This window comes from Copidosoma floridanum, unplaced genomic scaffold (assembly GCF_036245765.1).
Source record: "Copidosoma floridanum isolate Cflo_tuat_1 unplaced genomic scaffold, Cflo_Japanese_pri ptg000001l, whole genome shotgun sequence".
NCBI lineage: Eukaryota > Metazoa > Arthropoda > Insecta > Hymenoptera > Encyrtidae > Copidosoma > Copidosoma floridanum.
The window spans coordinates 26,280,049-26,305,621 of NW_028321878.1; the positions used below are offsets into that span (position 1 = coordinate 26,280,049).

Sequence of the window (25,573 nt, forward strand, 5' to 3'; positions counted from 1 at the left end):
ACCACAGACTGGCTGCCGCTCGGGGAAGGAGCGCTACTAACCCGATGCGGTACGTTCTCGGCCGATGCAAGCGGGTCGAACGGGCCTGGGGAGTAACGGGGAACGGCTGGCCTACCCCAAATGCTGGTGCATCGGTACTGTAGGGGGCTCCTTGGGTATACTTGCATAGTATCACGCATAAGGAGGCGCTAGGGACAGCTGTGGGGGTAGGAGGTGAGTACAGAGCAAGATCCGCTCATGCCTTCTACCTGGTCGGTAACAAGGCTCACTAGCGCGATTGCGGTGATGATGTCAATGTACGGGTCTGGGGCAGAGTCGGACTGGGCTGCCAAACCAACCCAGTGTGGCGGCTTTCCGGAGTAGGTTTGATTGAGGCTCGTCCTGTGGGGCCACATGGGGCAGGCGTTCGGTCGAACTTGCTTCGGGATTGCCGGGGATCCCACACGTATATGCTTAAACATTTGTATTAGATAGTAAGTAAATAGCGATTTAAAATGCGCGCCAAGATTTGTACGGCTTAATGAACACTATATATAGGGATAAGTGCAACCAACTGAGTGGGACTAGCGGGCGCATTGTGAGCGCTATAGGCGAAGAACCTCGGAAATAGGGCAAGCGGAGGCGCTGAAGCGAGCGGGCAGTCGACAATTGACAACCGAGGTGATAGGTAGGTGTGCCACTCAGTCCGGTCCTTTTTATCAATCACCTTTCATTAAATAAAGAGATAATACATATTAATGCAAATTCCCGTTTCATTTGTTTTGCTCTGAACCTGCTTCCCTGTCTGGATCTTGACCTTCACAATAAGTATTACCTTTCTTTTTTTAAAAATATAAATTAACCGAAACATTATTTTGTTTTTGAAATTTAGAAATTTTTTTAGGGGTAACCGGGAACTCAATATCATTAAAATTTAACTCGTTTTTGTATCTTCTATAATTTGAGACACGATTAGCATTTTTATTTACTGGATGCAATGCTGATAAAATAGCCCATTTAAAGCATTGATTGTCCGTGTTAATAACATTTACACAAGCATTTTTTTTTTCAATGTAATCTGGTCAATCTATAAATGAATTACCTCGCATAGGATTCAATTTATTGATGTTGATGACTAAATTTAATGTTGAATGTAAAAAACCAGCCAGAACCAGCATCTTCAAAGTCATCCATACTTTGCTCAATTGGTTGTTGCACATTCTTATCAAACCAATCGTCTAAATCAGTTGTTTGATAAATGGATTGTGACTTTATGTTAAAGAATTTTAAATCATCACTTTCAATGTTATCTTTTACTATAACATATTCAGATGACAACACTGTGTTAACTTTTAGTGCTTCATGTTTGCTCAGAGACTGTTGTATTCGGTTAAAAAACTGCTTCTTTGCATCTTTAAAAAAATTTCTCAATTCTAAATGTTTTAAATTAACAATCAATGCTGTCATGATTCGTTTTTCGAAAGCACTATCAACATCTTTGAGACTTACTGTTTTATTGTTCTCAGAAACTGGAAGTGTTGTTGTTGACGGTATTACTGCTGATGTAGATGCACCTGCAGCTATACCTTCACCTTGAACGTATTTTGTGAAGTTACTTTCAAATTTGCTAGTTGACGCGATTTCTATATTAATTTCTGGTTCAAATACTTCGGGTTCATTTTCAAATGGTGTAACTGCTGCCTCAACACGTCACGATCACTGTCTGATACAAAAACTTTAGACTCGTTCATAAATATTTTTGCTGCTTCCACTATTTCTAAGCGATCATAAAGTAGTTGTATTAAAGTTTTTAGTAAAGCTATCGCTGATTGAAATTTTTGCAATTCAGAAGTTGATAAGTCATTTTTTTTTTTACTAAAAAAAATCACTATCCTTTAGAACTGTAAGACTGCTATCTAACTGAATTTGGATATGAGCAGCATCATATCTATTTATAGTTTGCTGATATGTTTTCCATAGCTTGTGAGCCACATCTCTAAAATATTGTACTGTTGCCATAACTAACTTGAAACTGCAAGTTTACTTGCTCACAGATTCAATGAAAATGAGCTTTTGAAGCAGCTCCAATCTTAATATAAAATAAATTTAAGAAAACAGTCGGCACTTGGAGGGGGAAGGGGGGGGATTCACAGTTGTTCATACAAAACTCATCACAATTGTGAGTTGAAAAATATTTTCATTTTACCTGGAATACATTTGCAACAACTTTGGCGAAAATTGTGTAGCCATTTTTGATGGATGCAGCCAAATAAACGTTAGGACTAAATCGTATGAAAGGTTTGTCAGAAAGTCTCTCTATTGAAAATAACCACGTGGTTTTACCACGTGGTAAACCACATAGTTTTACCACGTAGTTTTTGTCTCAAAATGCCACATGGTTTTTAAAACCAGGTGGTTTTGTAGTACCACGTGGTTTTTTCACCAAGAAGTTCAATAGTTTTCACAAATATAACCTTCTTCTTTCTAGTTCTATTGATAAATTTTTTTCTTGTCTTGTTATATACTATCGTAATAAATACTTGTACAAACAGTTTTCTGAGCGATTTCTGTTCCTCTATTGAAAAAAATCACGTGGTTTCACCACGTGGAAAAACCATGTGGTAAGCCACGTGGTTTTATATCATAAATCACGTGGTTTTGTTTCAAATTAACACAGGGTTCTAAAAATCACGTGGTTTTATTACGACTATGTGGTTTTTTTAAAACCATGTGGTATTTTTAGACAAAACCACGTGGTTTATGATATAAAACTACGTGGTTTACCTCAAGGTTTTTCTACGTGGTAAAACCACGTGGTTTTTTTCTATTTTTGAGAATATTGGATAAGACAAACAAACATAGCAAATAAGGTAATCTTTATTTTATATTTAGAAGCTGCAATCAGTTCATCAATCACAATAAATATTTTTCTTACTACCTCCCCCGAAAGTTCGAGTTTTGGTGGCTGTAAATAGGGACGAAAGCCGATATTCCTTCTCTATCGATGCGACATTTATATCGCATAGAGGGGTCGGGAGAAAAGCTCCCTGCTCCTTACTTTTCTTTGCGTGAGAGAGAGGTAGAGAGAGTGAGCAGCAGTGCAAATGTTCATTAGTATTAAGTATTTACCTACGCAGCGTTTATTAATTTTTTTTCAAGCTGTGAGAAAATTTGGAGCACGTGTCGAACTAGAGTGTGATCATAAATTTGTCGTGCAATACATGTTATCTCTTTTGGTAATGTGTAACGTAGTTAATTTCTAACCTAAATCTGAATATAGAAGCAATCGTAAGATGATTGTTAAAAAATCTCATCAAAATCTAACACTTGACTTTTGCAGCAACCAATGCCGAGAGTCGAAGAAATAATCATATTAGCGTATAAATGATTGAATGCTGTTGATAAGCAAAAATAATATTTATACGACATCATTTAGTACCTCATAAAATTTAAAGGATTTTTAATAAAATTAAATTGTTTTGACCGACTTTTTCGCATTTCGGGCCTGTTAACATCCACTAACCAACAACCCTCACTTCACTTGGGTCGTAAATGTTATTGGATGATACAGGCTCTTTACTTTTGCCCTAAACATAACCTACCACTACTGAAGCTAATTATTTTCTGATTGTTAATGAACCACAAATTTTTAGCCGAAGCTGCAGGAAAAACAGTATACATTACACGGAACGTCACTTAATAATGCGTTCCGGCGGTTTACCCCTCGGCTTCGCCTCGAGGGGCAACTTCACCGCCGGAGCGGAGAAGTTGTCCCTTGTAATATAATGTACTATGAATTACATGTTGTGTGTAGTTTAAAAATCTAGTTAACACATGTTAAAGAATGATGTTTCTATATTTCAGAGTGTCTTTTTTGGGTTTTTTGTGTCATAACAAATGTAAAAGTACAAAATAATCATACACTTCAGTTTAAGTTATAATTAGTTTAAGTTAATTAAATTTCATATATAATATTTAAAAATAATATATTACAGCGTCTTACATTATTTTATGGATAATTATATAATTAATTAATATGGTACGAGAATCACGTGAATTGTCACGTAAAAATCTCGTGATTTAAACTGTGATCAATCACACGATGCATAGCATGATATTTTATTTAAATTAACGTAAGAAAAATATTATATTGTAATAAGTATTACAATTATCAAAATTATGATAATGATTATCATGACTAAGATAAGTACGATTTTACTTGTAATTACAATTATTATCGTTCAAAACCAGGATTATTAAGATACATGTACGTAATTAAGACTATAATCATTATTAAAATAATTATGTGATAATTATGATTATTCTGATTTTTTAATTATTGTGATGATAGTAATATTTATAATAATAACAAAATAATAATAGTAATAATAATAATAATTATAATAATTTCTACAGTTACGACGGTGGTAACAAAAGTTATGATGATGATGAACATGCTCATTCTTTTTATGATTAAAATGAGTATGATAATGATAACAACGATTATGATAATTATAAAATTATGAAGATACTAATTACTATGATTTTTTTATAGTAATAATAGTTATTCTAATGAATGAGATGAATGCAATTGAACGAATCACAATGATAATGATGATTGTGTTTATGATTGAAATAAATGTTATGTCTATTACAATATTTATTAAGACTGAAATGCACACACATACACGCGCGGGCGTACAATGACTATGATAATGTTTATGATTGCGATGATTGTAATTATAATTATAGAAATTATCAATAGTATTATTGTTCTAATCGCCATGATAATCATCGCCCGATACTAAAAATCCATATCAATCCATACAGTTTTCTTTATTGGGCGTAATTATCGTCATAGTTAACATCATCTTTATCACAACAATCATTATCGCTATTAATATGACAGTCATTGCATTTGTTTTCTTAATTATTATCATAATCACATCAATAGCCTAAATAATTCATCCTGATCGTAATCACTACCATCTTAATTGTTATTACAGTCATCTCAATTATCATACTCGTTATGTAATCGTCACGACCATAAACATCACCCAATTTTCATTATTATCATAACAATCCTTATAAAAACTATAACCACCAGTGTAATCATCTCTATCTTCATTATTATCATAATTTTGATAATTGTAATACTTATTACAATATGATATTTTTTATTGCGTAAATTTAACGAAAATAACGTGTTTTATCACGTGACTTTTTCATGATGTGTAGCGTAACATTTTGCTCGAAAATATCATGTGATGCATTGTGTGATTAATCACAGTATAAATCACGTGATTTCTTACGTGACAATTCACGTGATTTTTGTAAGTAGGATATTATACTTTGAAAAAAAGTTTGCCTCATATGCGAACAACGCTAATGCTTAATTATTAACTATTGGAGATGTGTGGACTAAGACGCTGAAGTCATAAGATGCAATAGTAAAACAATGAAAAATTTTAGTCAAAGATGTTTGAAACATTCATGTACGAATCGCTTAAAATTTTTACACTTTTCAAAACTTAGTTTAAAAATAATCACGTCGTATCTTGAAGGGAAAGCAAAATAAATCAAAAAATAGGACTAAAGCTACATTATATAATTGATAGTCAACTGATTTTATTATTTTCACAGAGCTTTTAACTATAAATTATTTATACACTTCCAAACATTTACTTACGTTATGATTGTTACAGACCATTATATATACATCTTTATTTGTACTATACATATTATATATACATAGTTTATCTATAATTAACTGAAGCATGCATCTTTATTGTAGACACTGTTGTACGTGCTGCGCTTGGCAACAAACTTTTGTTATTTGATCTGTAATTAGGTCCACCTACGGTCCCTTAAGTATATAATTAAATGAATAAATAATCTAGAAAAGGTATTGTAAACGTGGTGCTTACAGGAGAACAAAAATATTAAGATGCACCAAATGAAACGTATATTATTGATATAAATACTTATACTGCTATACGAATTAAAGGTACGCTGTTGAAAAAGTTATTAAATTTAATAAGAATTTTATTAAATTTTATAAACTCTTACGATGTATAGGTATACTTAATCTACAGAATTAATAAAAAGTTTAATGATACAATAATACAAATTAATGACATTTTATAAAGTTTTGCCGAAAAATTTTCAACGGTGTACACATCAAGAAAAATATAATAATACTTTTTAAAAAATAATCACAATACTATAAATTTCGAGCATAAACAGCAAAGAAATGTACGGAAATCGTGCCAAATAGCTACATTTTGTTTACAATATATTATATAAGACATTATTATTTTAATCTTTGATAAATGATTAGTATTGAATATAATAATCTCCAAAATTATGATCATTTATACAAAACACTTCTTGTTCTTCAAGCTGTAAAAGATAAATATACAGATATGAACAGATTAAGAATGATTGAACAAATTGTAGCAATCAATTACTATTACAATCACTAAATTATATATTATATAAGAGTATAGATAAGTGATCTGTTGGGAGTGAAGCGGGAAAATGACTATACGAAAGTATTTAACATTTTCCATGATAAAACTCTATAGGCAGAGCTCTTTTTGATGCATACGTCCAATAGTTGCATTGGCCCAGTATACACAGCAAGGTTGGGTATAAGAGGAAAAAAGAAAAGGATTTGAACACGTTTCGTCCTAGATCGTTGGCGGGACTCATCAGTGTGGCTGTGCCAACGATCTTAACCATAGACGCTGGTGTCGCAGGATGGAATTTGCGTATGATATGCATTCACATACCACGGGCGTATGTATGATGGAGCAGAAGGGCTGGACAAACAGTGCAGGATGTTGTGCAACATTATTATACGTCGCGAGTCTAACTCTGATCCAAGACTCAAATATTACTATATTCAATTAGTTAAAGCACCCTCCACTGTCATATGATATAGGAGTAGAGATAAGTGATCTGTTGGGGGTGAGGCGGGAAAATGACGTATACGAAAGTATTTAACATTTTCCATAATAAAACTCTATATGCAGAGCTCCTTTTGATGCATAGGACGAAACGTGTTCAAATCCTTTCCTTTTTTCCTCTTATACCCAACCTTGCTGTGTATACACTGAGAGAAACCTAGCGCGTGATCCGTCCTTAAGGTGGCGCGGTTGAGCTGCCGCTTGTTTGGAACGCACGGGACACCAGACTAGCGCGTCAGCTGCACCACTAGACTGGCTTGAGCGTTGAGCTGTTAGGCTAGCGCAAGTACTGCATCATACAGTGTACCATACGTTAAGCATGAGAATAAAATCGTATCTGTATTTATTCGTCGATCAAAATGCGATAAGTTTGAACGCATTATGACTCAGAAAGCCACTTTGTTTCATTTTCCGTTATGAAAAACTTGTTCATTTTCATCAAAAATTTGAAATAAAATATTTTTTACAAATACTACCACTTTTATCATGAAAAAACAAATATTCCAGCATTAGGTGACTGATAACAAAAATAAAATGTTTTCCTTATTATTGTAGCCAGTATACTGTTCAAACAAACTTCATTATATCTTAAATCCCCTGTCAACCCGGCAATACATACTAAACGATTTATGAATATAGTTAATATAGGTAAAAGTTGTTAATTTTTTTAAATTAAACTTATTTCCGTTATTTCATTTAAATAAAGGCAAGAGAAGATTATCACTTACATTATATTAATATAAATGTACTGTCTAATAAAAATAAGGTTATGTGAGTTAAAAAAAAGGTCATTTATCATGACACCACTTCATAAAGTCATCGGAATATGCTGTATACCTTTAAAAGAAGTGGTCCATCTTTCATTTAACGTACATCCGCAGTAAATACTGAAGCACTATACGTTACATGAAATAGTTATAAAAAGAGTAAGTATTTATATACGGGTTGCTGTACCATATACCAAGTGCTGTACCGTATGTTTGACTGGCTGACGGACTATAGATACATTTGGTAGCTGCGCTATGTACAGTACGTAATGACGATCCACACTGGACGCTCAGTCGGCCCAAGTGGTGCAGTTGATGCGCCACTGATGTAGTCAAGGGCTGCTTGGTTAATTCGCACAACGGCTGTACTTGTGGAGCAGCAGACGCGCGAGTTCTTTCTCAGTGTACTGGGCTAATGCAACTAGGGGTAAGTGTACCTATCTGCGTGCTCTGCCCTATTACCGTGGATTTTGAAAAACTGATGATTACTTGCTTAAAATAAGAAATGTTTCATATAAAATAATTTTTCAATTTTAATAATCTATAATGAAGTTAATGTAGATGCAATTCAAACAGAAATATTTGTGTATATTTTGAGTAAATAATTATTTTCCACGGTATTCGGTACAACACGCTCATTAACTGATTGTGTACGCATTTCCGCGGTGAGCGTACGTAAACATAACCCTATACTTACAGAACGCACGACAGTTAACGCGTAATCAATTAGTAGGTAAGCACGTCGATCTAACGTAACCAAGATGAAGAAAACTAAAAAAGGGAAGAAAGGCAAGAAATCGATCGAAATAAAGAAAAACAAAAAGTGTTACTCTCCAGAGACATTAAAATTAGCTTTGAAAAGTATCTATTCTGGAAAATCTATTGCTGAGTGCTCAAAAATCTATAAGATTCCTACTAAATGAATGAGCAAGTACAAAAAAAGTAATGTATTTTTAAAACAATAAATAAGTCATGTAGAAAGTGTAGGTGAAATTTGCATTTTTTTTTTATATTCCGCAAATACAACTTTCTTCACCCACGGTAATACGGACACGGTGATTGGGACATCCGCGGTAATACGTACACGGTAATAGGTACATAACCACGGTAATACCAGCATACCGTTTTTATTCGTTTTAAAAATATTCTACTGCAGTTTTTAGATTCATAAAATTTTTTTAAATATTCCGTAAGAGATTATGTAAGATTTAAAAAAAAAATATTCCAAAAAATTTTAGTATACCATTTTTTATGGTGCATTTAAGTTGGAATTTTCAGTACGTGCCACGGAGATAGGTACACTTACCCCTATTGGACGTATGCATCAAAAGGAGCTCTACATATAGAGTTTTATCATGGAAAATTTTAAATACTTTCGTATATGTCATTTTCCCGCCTCACCCCCAACGGATCACTTATCTCTACTCCTATATCATATGACAGTGGAGGGTGCTTTAACTAATTAAATGTACTAAATTATATTGTTTTTTTTGGCAGTCTAAGTCAGTTATTCTTTTAATAAACTGGCTTTTTCTTCTGCTTTTAAAGATTTTGGTAAAAAGGCATTAATTTCTTCCAAGTGTTTATTTGTTTTTCATTTTATTAATAACAAAGAAAAGCTCATATAAGTTTGTATCTAAGAATTGACATAAGATCTTACTTAAGATCTTATATAAGTTCTTATAAATTATTTTTTCCTGGGCATACGTTAGTTGAAAAGCTTACTCTCTCACTTAAGACATTATTATTATTTATTAGTGTTTATTATTACTGTTAAAATAATAATTATCATGATCTCCAAGGTATAGTGGTTGTAAAATGTAATTGATAAGACATAATTATGTTTTATGTAATAAATAATACTTTTGATGTTTTTTGCCATCCAGAATTTTTTACTGTATACTATTCTTTCTATCCTTTATTATACATACGTATTGAAGTATAAATCATACATAAATAGTATGTCTCAACAGTCGTGTAGACTCTTATGCCTTACCATCTATTATAAAATTGCGAGAACAGGATCCATAAAATCAAGTTGTATAACTAAAGAGACCCTCTAGTGGATCATACAATGACGGATATTAAAAAATGTGAAGAGTTGGTACTCAAACATTTCGTAAACAATCGCTTGATATTTCTATTACGTAGATTAAAAAAACGTATCCTTGCGCAATAATCGGAGTCTATAATAAGGAAGTATATATAGCTTTCTAGTACGTTTAGTTTAGTTTAGTCAATTAATGTACAGAAAAAATATAAAGGTCATTATCTAAACTAATAGCATTCCTTGATGCCTTTTGAGTGGAATCTTAAGTTAAGGATTCTATAGAAAAAAACACGTGGTTATACCACGTAGAAAAACCATGTGGTAAACCACGTAGTTTTATATCATAAACCAGGTGGTTTTGTCTAAAAACACCACATGGTTTTTAAAAAACCCCATAGGTTTAGTAAAACCACGTGGTTTTCAGAACCCTGTGTTAATTTGAAACAAAACCACGTGATTTATGATTTAAGACCACGTGGCTTACCACATAGTTTTTCCACGTGGTGAAACCATGTGATTTTTTTTAATAGAGGAACAGAAATCGCTTAGAAAATTGTTTGTGAAAGTATTTATTACGATAGTATATAACAAGACAAGAAAAAAATTTATCAATAGAACTAGGAAGAAGAAGGTAATATTTGTGAAAACTATTGAACTTCTTGGTGAAAAAACCACGTGGTATTACAAAACCACCTGGTTTTAAAAACCATGTGGCATTTTGAGACAAAAACTACGTGGTAAACCACGTGGTAAAACTATGTGGTTTACCACGTAGCAAAACCACGTGGTTATTTTCAATAGAGCTTTCTACTTATACTAATGGCTATAACTATCGTTTTTGTCTGACCTGATCTTAATTTTCAGATATCGTCGAAAAGAGAAAACGTCAGCAAATGTTAAAATCAATGAGACATCTTTAGTTAATATGAGTCAACAGAAATTTTTATCGAATATTGAAAATAAACATCAGTTTGTGGAGTTGCTTTCATAATTTTTAATCAGCAATAACATTATAGTAAAAATTGCAGTAGAAGGTGCTGACTGCTTAATAGTCAATACAGCAACAGAATTAGCAGTTGATTCAACGAAGTCAATTGCAGTGGCCAGTAACGATGTAGATTTATTGGTTCTCCTGATTGCCATAATTCCTTCAAATATTAATGTTTATTTTTATAAAATCGTTCCGGGAGCAAAAGAAAACACTTTATACTCACTCAGTCAAAAATTGTTAGCTACTATTTTAACTACAAATTATAGCTGTATTCTTACTAATATATAAAGCAGAAGCGCTAAAACCGTTGTAATCGCTAACCACGAAAACTACTGAACCGATTTTGTTGAAATTTTGCACACTGGTTCATGATACTTCCTAGATGGTTTAAGTATAGTTTTTATCTTAAAAAATTAAATAACAATAGCAATAAATGAGCTCAAAGTTTTGCAAAAATACGCCAGCTTTTCACTTTAGTTCAGTAAAATCCGCTAGGTGGCGTCGACATAAAATCGAAGCTACCTGCAACATAATTAAATAAATGTGGTTATAATAGGCCGGAGCGTATCAAAAGAGGTATAGTCGAGCTTCGGCAGCTCAACAAGCTGTATGAAGAATGCTGATGATAGTCTGGCAGCTGGGTATCCCGGTTGCGGACCACACTCTTCTTCAAGGGGGAAGGAACCTAAGTGTCCCTTCACCCTGAATCTTGACAAGTGCGATAAAAAAAATAAAAATTAATTCCAACCGATGCCGTCTCTGCCAGAATACCAGGAGACATATCTAGCCAGAGCACAATCTGCACCAACTCTTCAGAGTTGTGTGGCAGTCCCACCATCCCGCCTGGTGCAGTTAGAGAATTTTTGGCTACAAATGAAAGCCAGGGAGAACAGCTCAGAGGGGCACGGGCAAGCCACAACGGCTACCTTCTTGGTCGTCGCGTCCCCAACGCGCTTACCCACATGTTCCCGTCTAAAGATGAGCAGTTGGTTATCCGGGGAACGACCCGAGACGAGATATTCTTTGGTCAGCGGCGTACCTCCTTCCATCACAGTCTCCGTACATCGAGACTCCCAGGGTAAGAATCAAGCAACCCATAGCCAGCTCTTCATGATCAGGAATAAGAATAGCCTGGAAGTTTCACCACTGGCACTTTTTAGGGCCATTATAAGTATTTACGTTCCTTATTTAACCATCAATTTCATCGGTTCTTTTTAGGATCCACCTAAGTGTAAACTACCTTGCCAACAAATACATTTTTATTACCATTTCCGGAAGCGATTCGTCGACTAAAAGACTTTATTAACTAAAGACGGGCACTATTAAACCAAGTAAGCCATTCACTAGCAGACGTCACCTGCAGAGTTGTTCTTCGCAAGGCTGGAAAACCCGGTGACCGACGACCCTATACTACCCTCTCGACTCTAAGCATTCAACCAGGAATCACTGATCCTCTCCAAGGTCTGCGTTGGGCAAACCTATAACAGTAATGATGGAAAAAAATACTTGAGCCAACGGGACAGCCTCCACTGGACAAGTATCACTAACCAATCCCTCCATCTAAGATCACCAAAACAACTGAATCTGAAAATAAAAAAGGTGCTTTAGACACTAACGTCTTCGACGTTATACCGGGAGACGTTGGGAAAGAGCACTATACAACTAGCCCCAAAGCTTCGGACTTTGTAATTTTTCTCCCAATTAGTCTGTGTCTTCAACAGCAAGCCAGAGAAGATCACCCTGAGGTATCCAGGCAGTCACAATTGCTGTTAACTGCAGTCAAGAAAGAGTTAACTTAAGAAAGTCACCGGTCTTTTTTAGGGCCATCGGACGTCAAGCCATTAAATATATTAAAATTAACAAAGTTGACTGAAAATAGCCTTTAGGGGTCATAAAGGTCGTAAGCATGCCAATAGTCGCAAAAGGGTATCTTGGAAAGAAAACTTCAAATGTATCTAATTAATACAATTTGAGGCGTCAAGAAACTGACGCAGAAAATTTATCGAGATTGAAACAGCAGCGTCAAAATCGACAACGAAAGAATCCATTATGTGAGAGATCAGCTTTTCATTGTACCCTCACAGCAATCTCTGAAATCTTTAAAAATCCTACTTCAGATTTTTTAATGAGTAGAAAATGTATTCGTGTTTTTGTGGCAATAAAAATGTAGGGTTTAAGGTCCAGGACTTTGTTGCTCTGGTAATAAAGTTGTGAGAAATGAGAAAAAAAATTTTATTTAATATAAATTTTTTGGGGGTTTAAAATCTTAATAGCTTTAAAAAATAGCCGTTTTCGTGAATTACACGGGAGAAACTGTAAATCAACGGTTTCTTATGGCCACCGATTATTTCATGGCATAAAGAACGCACGGTACTTTTCAGCATAATTTTTTTTAATTCTTACACCTCATTATTTAATTAAATAAACTACATGGATTCCGAAAAAATATGTTTTTAATAAGAAGATTTTTGTTCTGAGATGTGTCAGGAATATGTGTAAAATTTCTAACTGAAAATGTCTCACATTACATGTCACCACACTACGGTGTTTCATTTAGTAAGTCTCGGGCGAAGCCGAGACGGGGGGCTGCTAGTTACTGCTACAATCAGCTACAATAATAGCTTTAATTGACTACAAACTAGCTATAATCATGTACAAATAACAACTATAAAAAGTAGCTGTTTACAGCTATAAATTTCTAGCGAATTTTAATTAACAGAATTCATTCAATAATCTTTTTTTTGTAAGGTATATCAGCCACATAAGATAATATTATCCGAATAATAACACTAAAAGTGGGGGGTTAAAGTATTTTTGAACAATAAACGAAAAAAATTTTAACAGGAACATTTTTTTGTTTCTTCGTTTATTGTTAAAAAATACTTGAACCCCCCACTTTTAGTGTTAGTATACGAATAATATCACCTTACGTGGCTGATATACCTTACAGAAAAAAGATTATTGAATAAATTCTGTTAATTAAAATTCGCTAGAAATTTATAGCTGTAAACAGCTACTTTTTATAAAAGTTATATATAGTTGTTATTTGTACATGATTACAGCTACTTTGTAGTCAATTATAGCTATTATTGTAGCTGATTATAGCTGTAAATATAGCTATAATTCATAGTTAATATGATAGCTAATAACTTTTGACTAAGGCGACCCGCAACCTGAAAAATAAAAATTCGATTCAGCATTTGCTTTCGCCGCCGCTTCCCCTCTCGCTTCACTCTCTCTCCACGCACCATATTTTACGTATTCGCTACGTGCACAATTTTGAAGCAGCGCCACCAAGGGAAAAACGAGAACTATTGGTTTGGCACAGCAGAAGGCAATTTCGCAATATGTGCTTGATACCTATAGCAACACAGTACCTCGATAGATACACGAAAGATTCTGTGCTTATTAAATCACAAACTAATACAATGTCTCAAGTGGTACAATCCTACGTGAATAACTAAAGACAAAATTTGTACTACAAGCACTATAAGCGCTTGAGTATTACTTCAACACAAGTCCGTGTACTGTGTGATACGAGATATGTTTTATTAGTTTGCAACGTAGTCAACACAGACCTCCTCTGACCAATCAGAAAGCTCCGTTAGCCCTATACCGGCGTGTTCACACAGTATGTACACACGTTCATACGATACGCTTAGAAGATCAGACCCCAGCTAAAAACTCCAAGAAATACACAGTATTTCGTGGTGTTTTTGAGTGAACATGCCTGAGTAAAATATGTACATACTACTCATAATTTTATTCAAAATTTAACCCTTAGAATGGTTGTCGATGTATAAACACATAACTTTCTAATGATAGTAATAGATTCGTTCACCTTACAATCCAGGGACGGTCAGGGACAGTGTGGGCGAGTCGGAGATGAAAGTGAACAAGTGCTCTTCTCCGATCGTCCGCGATCGTCCCTGACCGTACGCGATGCGCAGTTGTACACGTTAGGTTAGGTTAATGCAAAAAGTAAACAAACTTGTTTGTATTTGCACTTCTTTATTTACAAACTATTGTTTACATACAGCATTAACCTAACCTAACGTGTACAACTGCGCATCGCGTACGGTCAGGGACGATCGCGGACGATCGGAGAAGAGCACTTGTTCACTTTCGTCTCCAACTCGCTCACACCGTCCCCGACCGTTCCTGGATTGTAAGGTGAACGAATCTAATGCTTAGCAGTCTGCTAGCAGAAGACAAACATATCGTTTAGTTTCACATATTAGCACAGGTATTGCTGCGATCGCTTTTTCAGCTTGCACAGTAAAAAATATCGTAGTAAAATTACTACGTTCAGAATAGGAAATAATCCGACCTATGCTGAGCGTGGTATATTTACTACAGCAGTAGTAAAAATTCTACTGTGATAGTAAATTTACTTCCCACTTTGTAAGGCTAGAATTAAAAAGGGGGAGTAGTATCTGAGTTGTTTTTTTACTATTCCAATAGTAAATTTACTGAAGTAGTGGTAAGTATGCAACGTATGCAGTAGATGGCGTGACCGCAATCGTAGTAAAATTACTTAATTACAATTGTAATTTACTCTGGCTGTATATGTATATTTCATGCCAATAAAGATACTATCTATCTATCTTACTTAATTACTAAGTAGCGGTGTACAATGATTTTTAAAGCATGTATATATATATATATATATATATATATATATAGTGCTACTAAAATTATCAAGGCAACTTTTTAACAATATTTTAGTACTATCAAAGAAACTATAAACAGTCTTATAAATATTGTACTAAAGATACATTTAAATAAGCACTGTTTACAGAAAAAAAACATTTAATTAGTACCTGTACTGTACATTACCTTATTTATTTTAAAATTGGCTGTGTTTATACATTAGCATATAGATTTATAATAATTCGACATTACTGTTACATGTTTAAATAAATAAATACAAATAAGTTTTTTATAACCAATACGCATAAAAAGAATTTGTGTGATTATAATTTCAAGCAAAAACAGAATACCTCATGGTTCTTTACCCCATGACTTGCTTGAGAGTTATGAATATCTGCACTTTTTCCAATTACTACTCCAATAGTAAACTTTACTACGTGAATAGGTATTATACTTAGCGAAGCGTAATAAACTATAAGACAGTTGTAATTTTACTTATTTGGTAGTAAATTTGGTTACTATTGTGCGTAGTACAATTACTACGTTCAGCATAGGTCGGATTATTTCCCATGCTAAGCATAGTAAAATTACAACAGTAGTAGTAGATTTACAAGAAGTTTAGTGAGAACACTACAAACTAGTACTTTTACATCGCGGAACGAAGGAATTTTTACTAGAGGAATAGTAAATCCACTAAAGTCATTTTTTACTGTGTGTGCACGTAGCGAAACAGCGAATACAACGCACGCATGTAGTAGAGCATAGAGGGGGTGTATGACTCGTAGGAGTCGTAGGTCGTAGGCCTCGTATAGTGGCTGCCGCTCTCTCCTTCGCACTCACTCTTACAGCAAGTGTAGAAAATGCTTAATTAATTTTTTTAGCATAATTTCGCACTTGTTCGAACATGCATAATACATCAAATCGATAGGAAATTTTTCGCCCTACACGCTGGTGTTTTTATTTTTGTCGTTTCTGCTACTGTTAAAGAGATATAAGCGAAATAAACTTCAGACACGATTTTCACATTGATCCATTAATTTAAAATTTTTTTTATTATTTTTCCCGTAATAAGCGCATAAACATACGTTAAAAAACCTAAAACGCCCGCTTGAACAACAAATTTCTAACTCAGAGCTTAAGCGAGTCGTCTATGTAGGCAATATGGACCGTGGCTGTACATAAGAACGAGCAGTCTTACATTAGTTATATATCTATTGCTACTTCAGCAGAACCCTTTATGATAGAATTTCAAATACATTTATTGGATTTTTATAAAAAGGATTAGGATATCATTGTCAATTAACCATCATATAGATTTGTGAAATCTAATTCATCTTAGGAGAAATGGTTTACAATTCCTCATTTTAATTACCTTACCTCTTAATACGTAAGTTTTTTCAATTTCTTAATTTTTTTTTTTAGCTTCCTCTATCCTTATTGCGTACGGCTCAAAATCATCCAATGGTGAGTCATCTTCAAGTCTTTTAGTCTTTCATTTTTTGTGTCACAGTTTAATATTATTCTTATGCCATTTGCAACAGCAATTATTTCGTTCAATATCCATTACAGCTGGTTGAATTGAAAAATGGAGAAACTTATAATGGTCACTTGGTAAGTGTAGACAATTGGATGAACATCAACCTTCGAGAAGTTATTTGTACTTCTAAGGTAAATTATTCAGTTAACTTTTGTGATAGAATCCTGTTATTAGTGAAAAACTATGGCCATATTGTAAGAAAGAGATTTTCTGAATGAAAGTTTATCATTTTTGATGCAAATGCTTTTTATGGTCAATCAAGTTGAATTACATGTTCTAAAATTTGTCAAACTTATATATACAAGTCTGTTCTTTTGAGTGGTATTTATCCTTCTATTAGATTTTCTTAGCTTATTCCATAACAATATAAAATTTTGGATCTGAAGTTTCATGTGACTAGTCTTTTTGCACTTAATTTTAGGATGGTGATAAGTTTTGGAGGATGCCAGAATGTTACATACGTGGAAGTACAATAAAGTACTTAAGAATACCAGATGAAGTGATTGATATGGTTAAAGAAGATGTACAGATGAAATCAAGAGTCCGAGGGGAAATGAGAGGACATAGAGGAGGACAAAGTCAAAGAGGTAGTCGAGGGAGTGGCCGAGGTTTGTACTTATTGTTTGTATTCATCAAAATTAATGCTCTGTCTTTGAAAATTTAATGTCATTTATAGAAAGTTACATATTTCATCGTAGCTAAAGAGGCATAATATTTTTCTATCAGAAAAGTGGTGCATTACATTACTAGAGTAACAAAAAATTACAATAATTACAGTCCAAATGGCGCGATAGTTGAATTTTGTTGCCCGAGTTGCGTATATTGTTTTTCTTACTATCAGTGCTGAGTGCAATTTTGTATTCATGGGTATATTGTGAATCAAGTAAATTGCTTGGGGCCCAAGGGCAGAAAATTATTTTGCCCCCAGAGAGTGCATAAAACTTTTCTTCTCATGAGTTTAAAGTGACTACAAGGGCGCAAACCAGCAGTTGCAATTTGTGCCCATGGTAAAGTATGGAAATTTTTTGGGGTTTTTATCCTAATCTTTTCTTTTTGTAAAACTTTCTTGGATATTACACTTCTCAGTTGAATTGAAATATACAAAGACTCTAAAGACCAGTCACATCCGAGTTGGCTAAGTCGAACGTCTTTATTTAACGAAGGTAGATAAGGAAGAGCTGCTCCAACTTGTTAACATATAACTTTTTAATAATCTTACTGAAAATATTTTTTTTGAATGTGTTCAATTAATTATTTATCGTTGTATATGACTTGGTTCAGTAAACAGTAGAGTAAGTAAAATACGTTTTTGCAGCTATAGATTTGATTACATATATTTAATATTCAAGTCACACGGGTGCTTGACAAGGTAAGTTCAAGAAAGCAGACAATGCCTTGGCGACCGTGCAACTAATTATTTCTGATTCGTAAGTACATTCGCATTTTCGAATCTCGAAAAAAAATGGTTTTTGTCGGTATGCCTCAAACATTTTGGCTTAATTTAGTCTTTTTAACCCTATTCTACAGTTTTACCAATAAATATGGGCTGAAAGTCGTTAGAATATCGAAAATGACATGCGTGAATCTCAAAATGCTTCAATCAACATTTTTCTAGACTCAACCTTTCCAGGCTCTGCGAACTCCGCTACTTAGCAGCTAGCTGATTTCGATTCGAAAAAAATATCTATTACAGTAGAATCATTAGTTACGTTTGCAACTGCTTTGCAATAGTACATTACGATACCAGAGATAAGTAGGGAGATTGCCAGTGCCTATGTTAAATATTGTTAAGGGGGCTCCTACGACTACTGCTGAGGTCAAAGACATACAAAAAATAAAGTTTTGTTTTTCAATAAACAAATGTGTCTGAAAATCATTATGATAGTTTCAATAACGTATGAAGTGGGAAAAATGATATTTATGTGTGCAGTTTTACTTTGTACGAAAAATTAATTATTGTTTTGACCAGTCTAGTACATACGAGGGTCCACCACCAGACCAGACCACCTGTGTTGGTGTAGTATAGCGATGTAATATATAGGTATATGGTATATATATGTCGTGAACAAGTACGTCTGCTACCCACGTGACCTCCTGACCTCCCGGACACTACTTATTTATTTCCATCACAAATATCTCGCTAAAATGGTCCTTTATCCACAATTTTTAATACAGCATATTACAGAGGAAGACTTCATCTACAAAACGTATATATTCAGTCTGCTGGGACTTTTAATTTAGGTTTATTATAAACGAAAACAAATTGTTTTTCACGCTGCCCCATAGGAACACGTGCTAATAGTTACAACTTTGAGCTCGGATTCCTCAAAATTTTGACCCATTCGAAATATAATATAGACCACCATTAAATTCAGTAGACTTTTATTTACAAGAAATAATATATCTCTGTTTGGGGACTTTCGCGAAGGAGCCCCCTTAAAGAGTGTGCCGATGTTTCGGCGCTGATTTGAGCGCCAATCCATCGTGGCCAGCAGAGGAACTATGCACACGTTTTCTATTGGCTGGCGGCTTGTGGGCTCGGCTCGTGGGGAGACCTGAGGGGAGATGAGATGAGTGAGGGAGACATGAGAATCCAAATGTGTGCACCGGTGATGGAGAGAGGAGAAGCTAAATCTACACGGAGGAATGTACATACTATATATAAAGTTGTAACTGAAACGATGAGGATGAAAAAATAACATACTAGCCCCTTATTTCATACAACTAGTCACATATATTTTAAGACTGTCCTAGATTATATTAAAAACAGCTGATGAGTCGATTTTATACTTAGTACGCCAGCTTAAGGTGGCTCATCACATTTTTGAAAGTCGAGCCATTGCACCCAAATTGAAATTTATGTTAAAATATGACTAAACGGATGTACAGTTAAAATTTTAGGGCATGTTGCCGGCCTAAATCGAAAAATAATCATATTGAAAGTTTGAAATTTTAGCATTGGTCTTATGGAGCAGTCTGATTTTTTCACCGAAAGTGTTAGATTTCGTAGGCTAAAAGTCGGGCCACAGTCTCCAGAAACTGAGAGCAAGTAGTTTAAATAATCCTCTTTCTAACAAAATCGCGAAAGTCCAAGATTACCGGTAAAAACAAAAAGATATAAGGTCTTGAAAGTTCTAACCGCAGGATAACCTCAATTTTGATTCTTGGTGCTAGCCCGGGAGATTTAAATGTCATATATAAGAATGTGGGCAAAAAAATTGTAAAAATATTGTTTACATCTAAAACTGGAATGTCATGCTCGGTTTTGAACGCATATTATTGCAAAAACTTTGCGTAAAAATATTAAATAACAATAATTTAAATAAATAGGTTGAATAAAAAATAGTTGAATATAAAACTTTTATAATAATTGTTCATTTGATGACAACATAGCAATAACGCCATAAATAATATAAATTCCAATCAAATAAAATATCCTTTACTTTTCATTACAAACAAATATTTGGCTTATTTTGTCTAATACTTTTGTGTTAGTAGTCACCCGTGGCTTTTCTCCAACATTCTCGCTTAGAAAAAGCCTTAGTCCTTTTTCTCCACTTTTCGTAAATACTTCCTTTAAAATAGATTTATTTACTTGCGCCTTAGCCATTTTCAGCATCATCCCATTCGAAATATTATTTTTGTACTCTAGTAAAGACGCTTTATTCAAAGAAACAGCTGCTTCTTCGTTTTTCTGTTTCAAAATATAAGAAATACTTTAAGACTTTTCCCTTATAATATCATCACTTATTCCTAATTTAACTAACAAATTTCTGAGAACTCGCACATCTTCCACAGCGTTATGAAGTGATTCTGTGTTTTCTGTTTGTAAAAAATTTTTCCTCTCGTTCGCCTGATATTGTAATTAGCATTCATTTTTTACAAGCATTAATTTAATATTTACTGGTAAAAAAATACACACAAAACAAGTATAAGAAAGTTGACAGGTGCTGGAGCTGAGGCACACGCGCGAGTTCGTCTGCTTGGATAGGGACGTACGCAGCTTTTTCGATACCCTATCAATAGTAACTTTTTTCAATTACGGAATTTTTTCGCATTTTTTTGCTCATAAATCATGAATAAGACATGGCACAAACCACTAACTGTCTTTTTATTGGTTTATATTCAGTAAATTTATAATTTATAGAAAAGCCCCCCCGGTGCCCCTGCTTGATACGGCACCATCGTGATGAGCCACCTTAAAAGGCCTATCGCAGTCAAATTTACATAAGGTGCACAGTGCACAGTGCACAAGAATAACATTGGTTGGTATATCTATATATCTAGAAACGTGAAGCACAACGCGCTGTGCATTATGTATATAGGTATACCAACCAATGTTATTCTTGTGCACTGTGCACTGTGCACCTTATGTCAATTTGATTGCGTAAGGTAAAAGCACCAGTACGTGAACACTTCCTAAAATTGCACCAGTAGATTGAACATCTTAAATAAACTATTTTCAATTTAAGTGGATAAAAAAAAAAATTTTCCTGATATCCTTTGATCGTTCTTTAGATAAAACAAAATTTATATTTCCGTAAGTCTTTATACTCAACGAGAAAAAAATTATTTATTCGTGCAACTTGTATGAGGTGGCTTGTGAGACTGTTCAGGTACTGGTACCATTAGGTTTTACCTATGCCCAGTACTCGAACACATAAAAACGATTGAAATCACTGTTAATCAATAATAATAGTATGTCAAGCCAGTCGTTATGGTTTTCATAATATGTTACCAATGAAATTAGAAAGAAATTTTTCGATTTGGTTATTTGCAATACATAATAAAAATAGAAATCAGTAGAAGGCAGCTAACATAACCTCTCTCCCATTTAATTAACATGGGATGTTCAAGTACTCGGTCAAAAATACGTATCGGTACCAATACCTGAACAGGCTGTTCATCTACTGGGTCATTGGTAAAAAACTTCAAAATTAATTTATTAATTGTACACATGACCTAGAAAAACTTTTTTGTTTTTTTTTTTACAGGAAAAAATATAAACTTACTGGCGCAATGACTGTTTTGTTGTTATGCAAATCAGAAATTCAATAAAAATGAGAAAACAAAGACTTTATGGAAAAAGTGTTCACGTACTGGTGCTTTAACCTTAGGCCTTGAGTCTTGATATTTCGTGCATGTCTTTTTACAATGCGCGGCGCGCGCAGTGCATTGTATATATGTATAATTGAAAATTGTATATTCACATTGTATATCTATATAGAAAAACAGCTGCTGCCACACCATCTAACTTGGTTAACTGATGATCAAGTGCAAGAAAGATGGATTGTGATGATCATTGGTGACCTATTAATTATTATATTGACATAATTATAATATCTGCTTTACTCCGATAAGTTTTTAACTAAATGTATTTCAGTATACCAAATATACTGAATTACACACCACTAGCTTTTAGCGCACGCGCGTATACGCATGCGTATGTACATAAATGTACATATATCTATACATGGTACATGCGGGAGTTCTGCTTTCGTATGGCCGAGTCAGATCTTATGCTGGTACAGAAAAAATCCGTACCACTCTTCGGATTTTGTAGTACTGAGGATAAGATATAGTTCGACTGAACGTAGTACATTAAATTATACTACCAGTACAGACTACATCAGCACTAAAATCTGATTTTATTATAATAGACTACAGAAAAGAGTTGTACTATTGTATAGTACGGGTTTTTATGGTATATACATTCCTCCGTGTATGTGTATATGCATACAACGGGCTATATATCTATAGCTATAGTTGTACACTCATACGGAAAAGAGCTGCGCGTATTACTTTTCTCGCTTATCCTCCCTGAAAGTAAGATAAGCTTTTTAAATGCAATTGATCATTCGTTCAACTATAAAAACAAAAACATGATTGTCAGGTTATTAACAATTTTTTTTAAATTTCAAAAAATGACAAGTTCAACGCCATAAAAATATTATTTTGCTTTATTAATAAACAAGCGCCTTTATCCCAATAATCCAGTGCGCTCAACTGTTCTTCACTTTTATGATAAGTGAAATTATTGAATAATAAATGAAGGCATTCACCACAACGACACAGTAAGTACGCTCAAATATTTTTTGTACTAAGAAATATTATATACTAATATACTGAACGCCTTCACCCAAACGTCCGATTGCGCTAATATCTTTATTATTTAATTAATTTATATTTTTTCACTATTAATACATAGTTTAGCGGCAATAATACGATAAAGCTTGAATTAAATCTCAACCTTGGAAACTTTACGATAAACATATATAACTTTTAGTCTTCTCTCACCCAATGCTTTGATAGCTCAAGTGGCTAGCTCATGGGCATGGAATTTAGTTTTGAAAGTTCCGGGTTCTAATCTCACTCGGAGAAAATTTTTTTTTTTATCATTACAACAGTACTTTAAATTTTTCACACTTCTTTCTTATGATTACTTATGTATTTTGTTTTACCAGTGACCAAAAAAATTTTTTTCAATTACTTTTTATGAAAAAGTAATTATAAAAAAAGAAAGTCATTACAGCTTTGTTTGTGGTAATACCTGTAATAGTTTATTATGAAAAAATGCACGCTCTCTCTGTAGTTTTTCTGGGCTTGAGACCGTTACATTAAATGTGTCCACATTACGCGCGCGTTTTTTTTTTTTTTTTTTCAATGTCTATTATGTGCACGACGAGTATATTGAAAATACTACTCTAAGACAAATTAAATGATAAAAACTACTGATTAAGTAATACAACGAAATAGTCAAAACTGCGAATTTTTGTGACTCTCATAATTTAAAGTACTGATTTGTAAGTTGAATTGTTTTCCAAAAGCACTATAATTATTTCATTAAGCGATTATTTTACGACTTGAATTAAAAAATATAATACAATTCTCAGTGATGCATAATGTACATAATTATAAAAATAATAAATATCGTGTAGTAAACAAAATTTTAACAGAAATTTAAATTCATCACTCCTATCACACACAGCAGCGCATTCTATCTCGTTTGTATCCCATTTAAAACGAGAATTTATTTTAATTTATTACAGCTGATAATAATAATAATAATAATAATAGAAATAATAATAATAATTATAACAATAATGTCTACTAAATTTTATTTACAATATAAAAACAGTCTACATTCTTTGGAACTAAAACAAAAAAATTTTTTTACATGACTTTCTAATACATACTAATTGATCATTTTTTATGTACAATAAATGAAAAAAGAAGTATTTTGTTTACAATTTTTAAAAAAAGTTTAAAATTATAAGAGTTACAAAAATTCGCAGTTTTTACTAATTCGTTGTATTACTTAATCAGTAGTTTTCATTATTTCATTGGTCTTAGAGTAGTATTTTCAATAAATTCGCCGAGCACTCAACAAGCATTGAAAAAAAAAAGAAAACGCGCGCGTAATGTGGGCATATTTAGTGTGCTGATCTCAAGCCCGGAAAAACTACAGAGAGAGCGCGCATTTTTTCATGATAACCTATTACAGGTATTACTACAAACAAAGCTGTAATGACCTTCTTTTTTTATAATTACTTTTTCATAAAAAGTAATTGAAAAAAATGTTTTTGGTCACTGGTAAAACAAAATACATAAGTAATCATAAGAAAGAAGTGTGAAAAATTTAAAGTACTGTTGTAATGATAAAAAAAAAATTTGCTCCGAGTGAGATTAGAACCCGGAACTTTCAAAACTAAATTCCATGCCCATGCGCTAGCCACCTGAGCTATCAAAGCATAGGGTGAGAGAAGACAAAAAGTTACATATGTTTATCGTAAAGTTTCGAAGCTTGAGATTTAATTTAAGCTTTATCGTATTATTGCCGTTAAACTATGTATTAATGGTAAAAAAATATAAATTAATTAAATAATAAAGATATCAGCGCAATGGGGCGTTTGGGTAAAGGCGTTCAGTATATAAGTACATAATATTTCTTAGTACAAAAAATATTTGGGCGTACTGTGTCGTTGTGGTGAATGCCTTCATTTATTATTTAATAATTTCACTTATTATAAAAGTGAAGATCAGTTGAGCGCACTGGATTATTGGGATGAAGGCGCTCGTTTATTAATAAAGCAAAATAAAATTTTAATTGCGTTGAGCTTGTCATTTTTTGAAAAATGAAAAAAAAAAATTGCTCATAACCTGACAATTATGTTCTTGTTTTTATAGTTGAACGAATGATCAACTGAATTTAAAAAGCTTATTTTTCTTTCAGGGAGGAAAAGCGAGAAAAGTAATACGTGCAGCTGTTTTCCGTATAAGTGTACAACTATAGCTATAGATATATAGCCCGTTGTATGCATATACATATAGGTTTAGCTTCTCTCTCCATCACCGATGCATACATTTGGATTCTTATGTCTCCCTCACTCATCTCATCTCCCCTCAGCTCTCCCCGCGAGCCGAGCCTACAAGCTGCCAGCCAATAGAAAACGTGTGCATAGTTCCTCTACTGGCCACGATGGATTGGCGCTCAAATCAGCGCCGAAACATCGGCACACTCTTTAACATAGGCACTGGCAATCTCCTTACTTATCTCTGACGATACTAGTGCGCGAGGAATGCGATTGACGCACGCATGTCAGTTCGCACACGAAAGTGTTGGCA

General features: G+C 33.7%; 1 protein-coding gene across 2 annotated transcripts in view; it reads left to right on the top strand.

The window, feature by feature from the left end:
• The first annotated feature begins 16,601 nt into the window (after window positions 1-16,601).
• The window catches only part of LOC106637237 (U6 snRNA-associated Sm-like protein LSm4), a 76,987-nt gene continuing 68,015 nt past the window's right edge, over window positions 16,602-25,573 (top strand). Inside the window, exons 1-4 of one of the 2 annotated variants that reach the window (XM_014349951.2) lie at window positions 16,602-16,758; window positions 16,834-16,875; window positions 16,981-17,022; window positions 17,370-17,556. In XM_014349951.2, coding sequence (XP_014205437.2) covers window positions 16,756-16,758; window positions 16,834-16,875; window positions 16,981-17,022; window positions 17,370-17,556 — 274 coding nt within the window. In that variant the 5' untranslated portion in view covers window positions 16,602-16,755. Of the gene's footprint in view, window positions 16,759-16,833; window positions 16,876-16,980; window positions 17,080-17,369; window positions 17,557-25,573 lie in introns of both variants that reach the window. The other variant, XM_014349950.2, reaches the window with a different exon arrangement.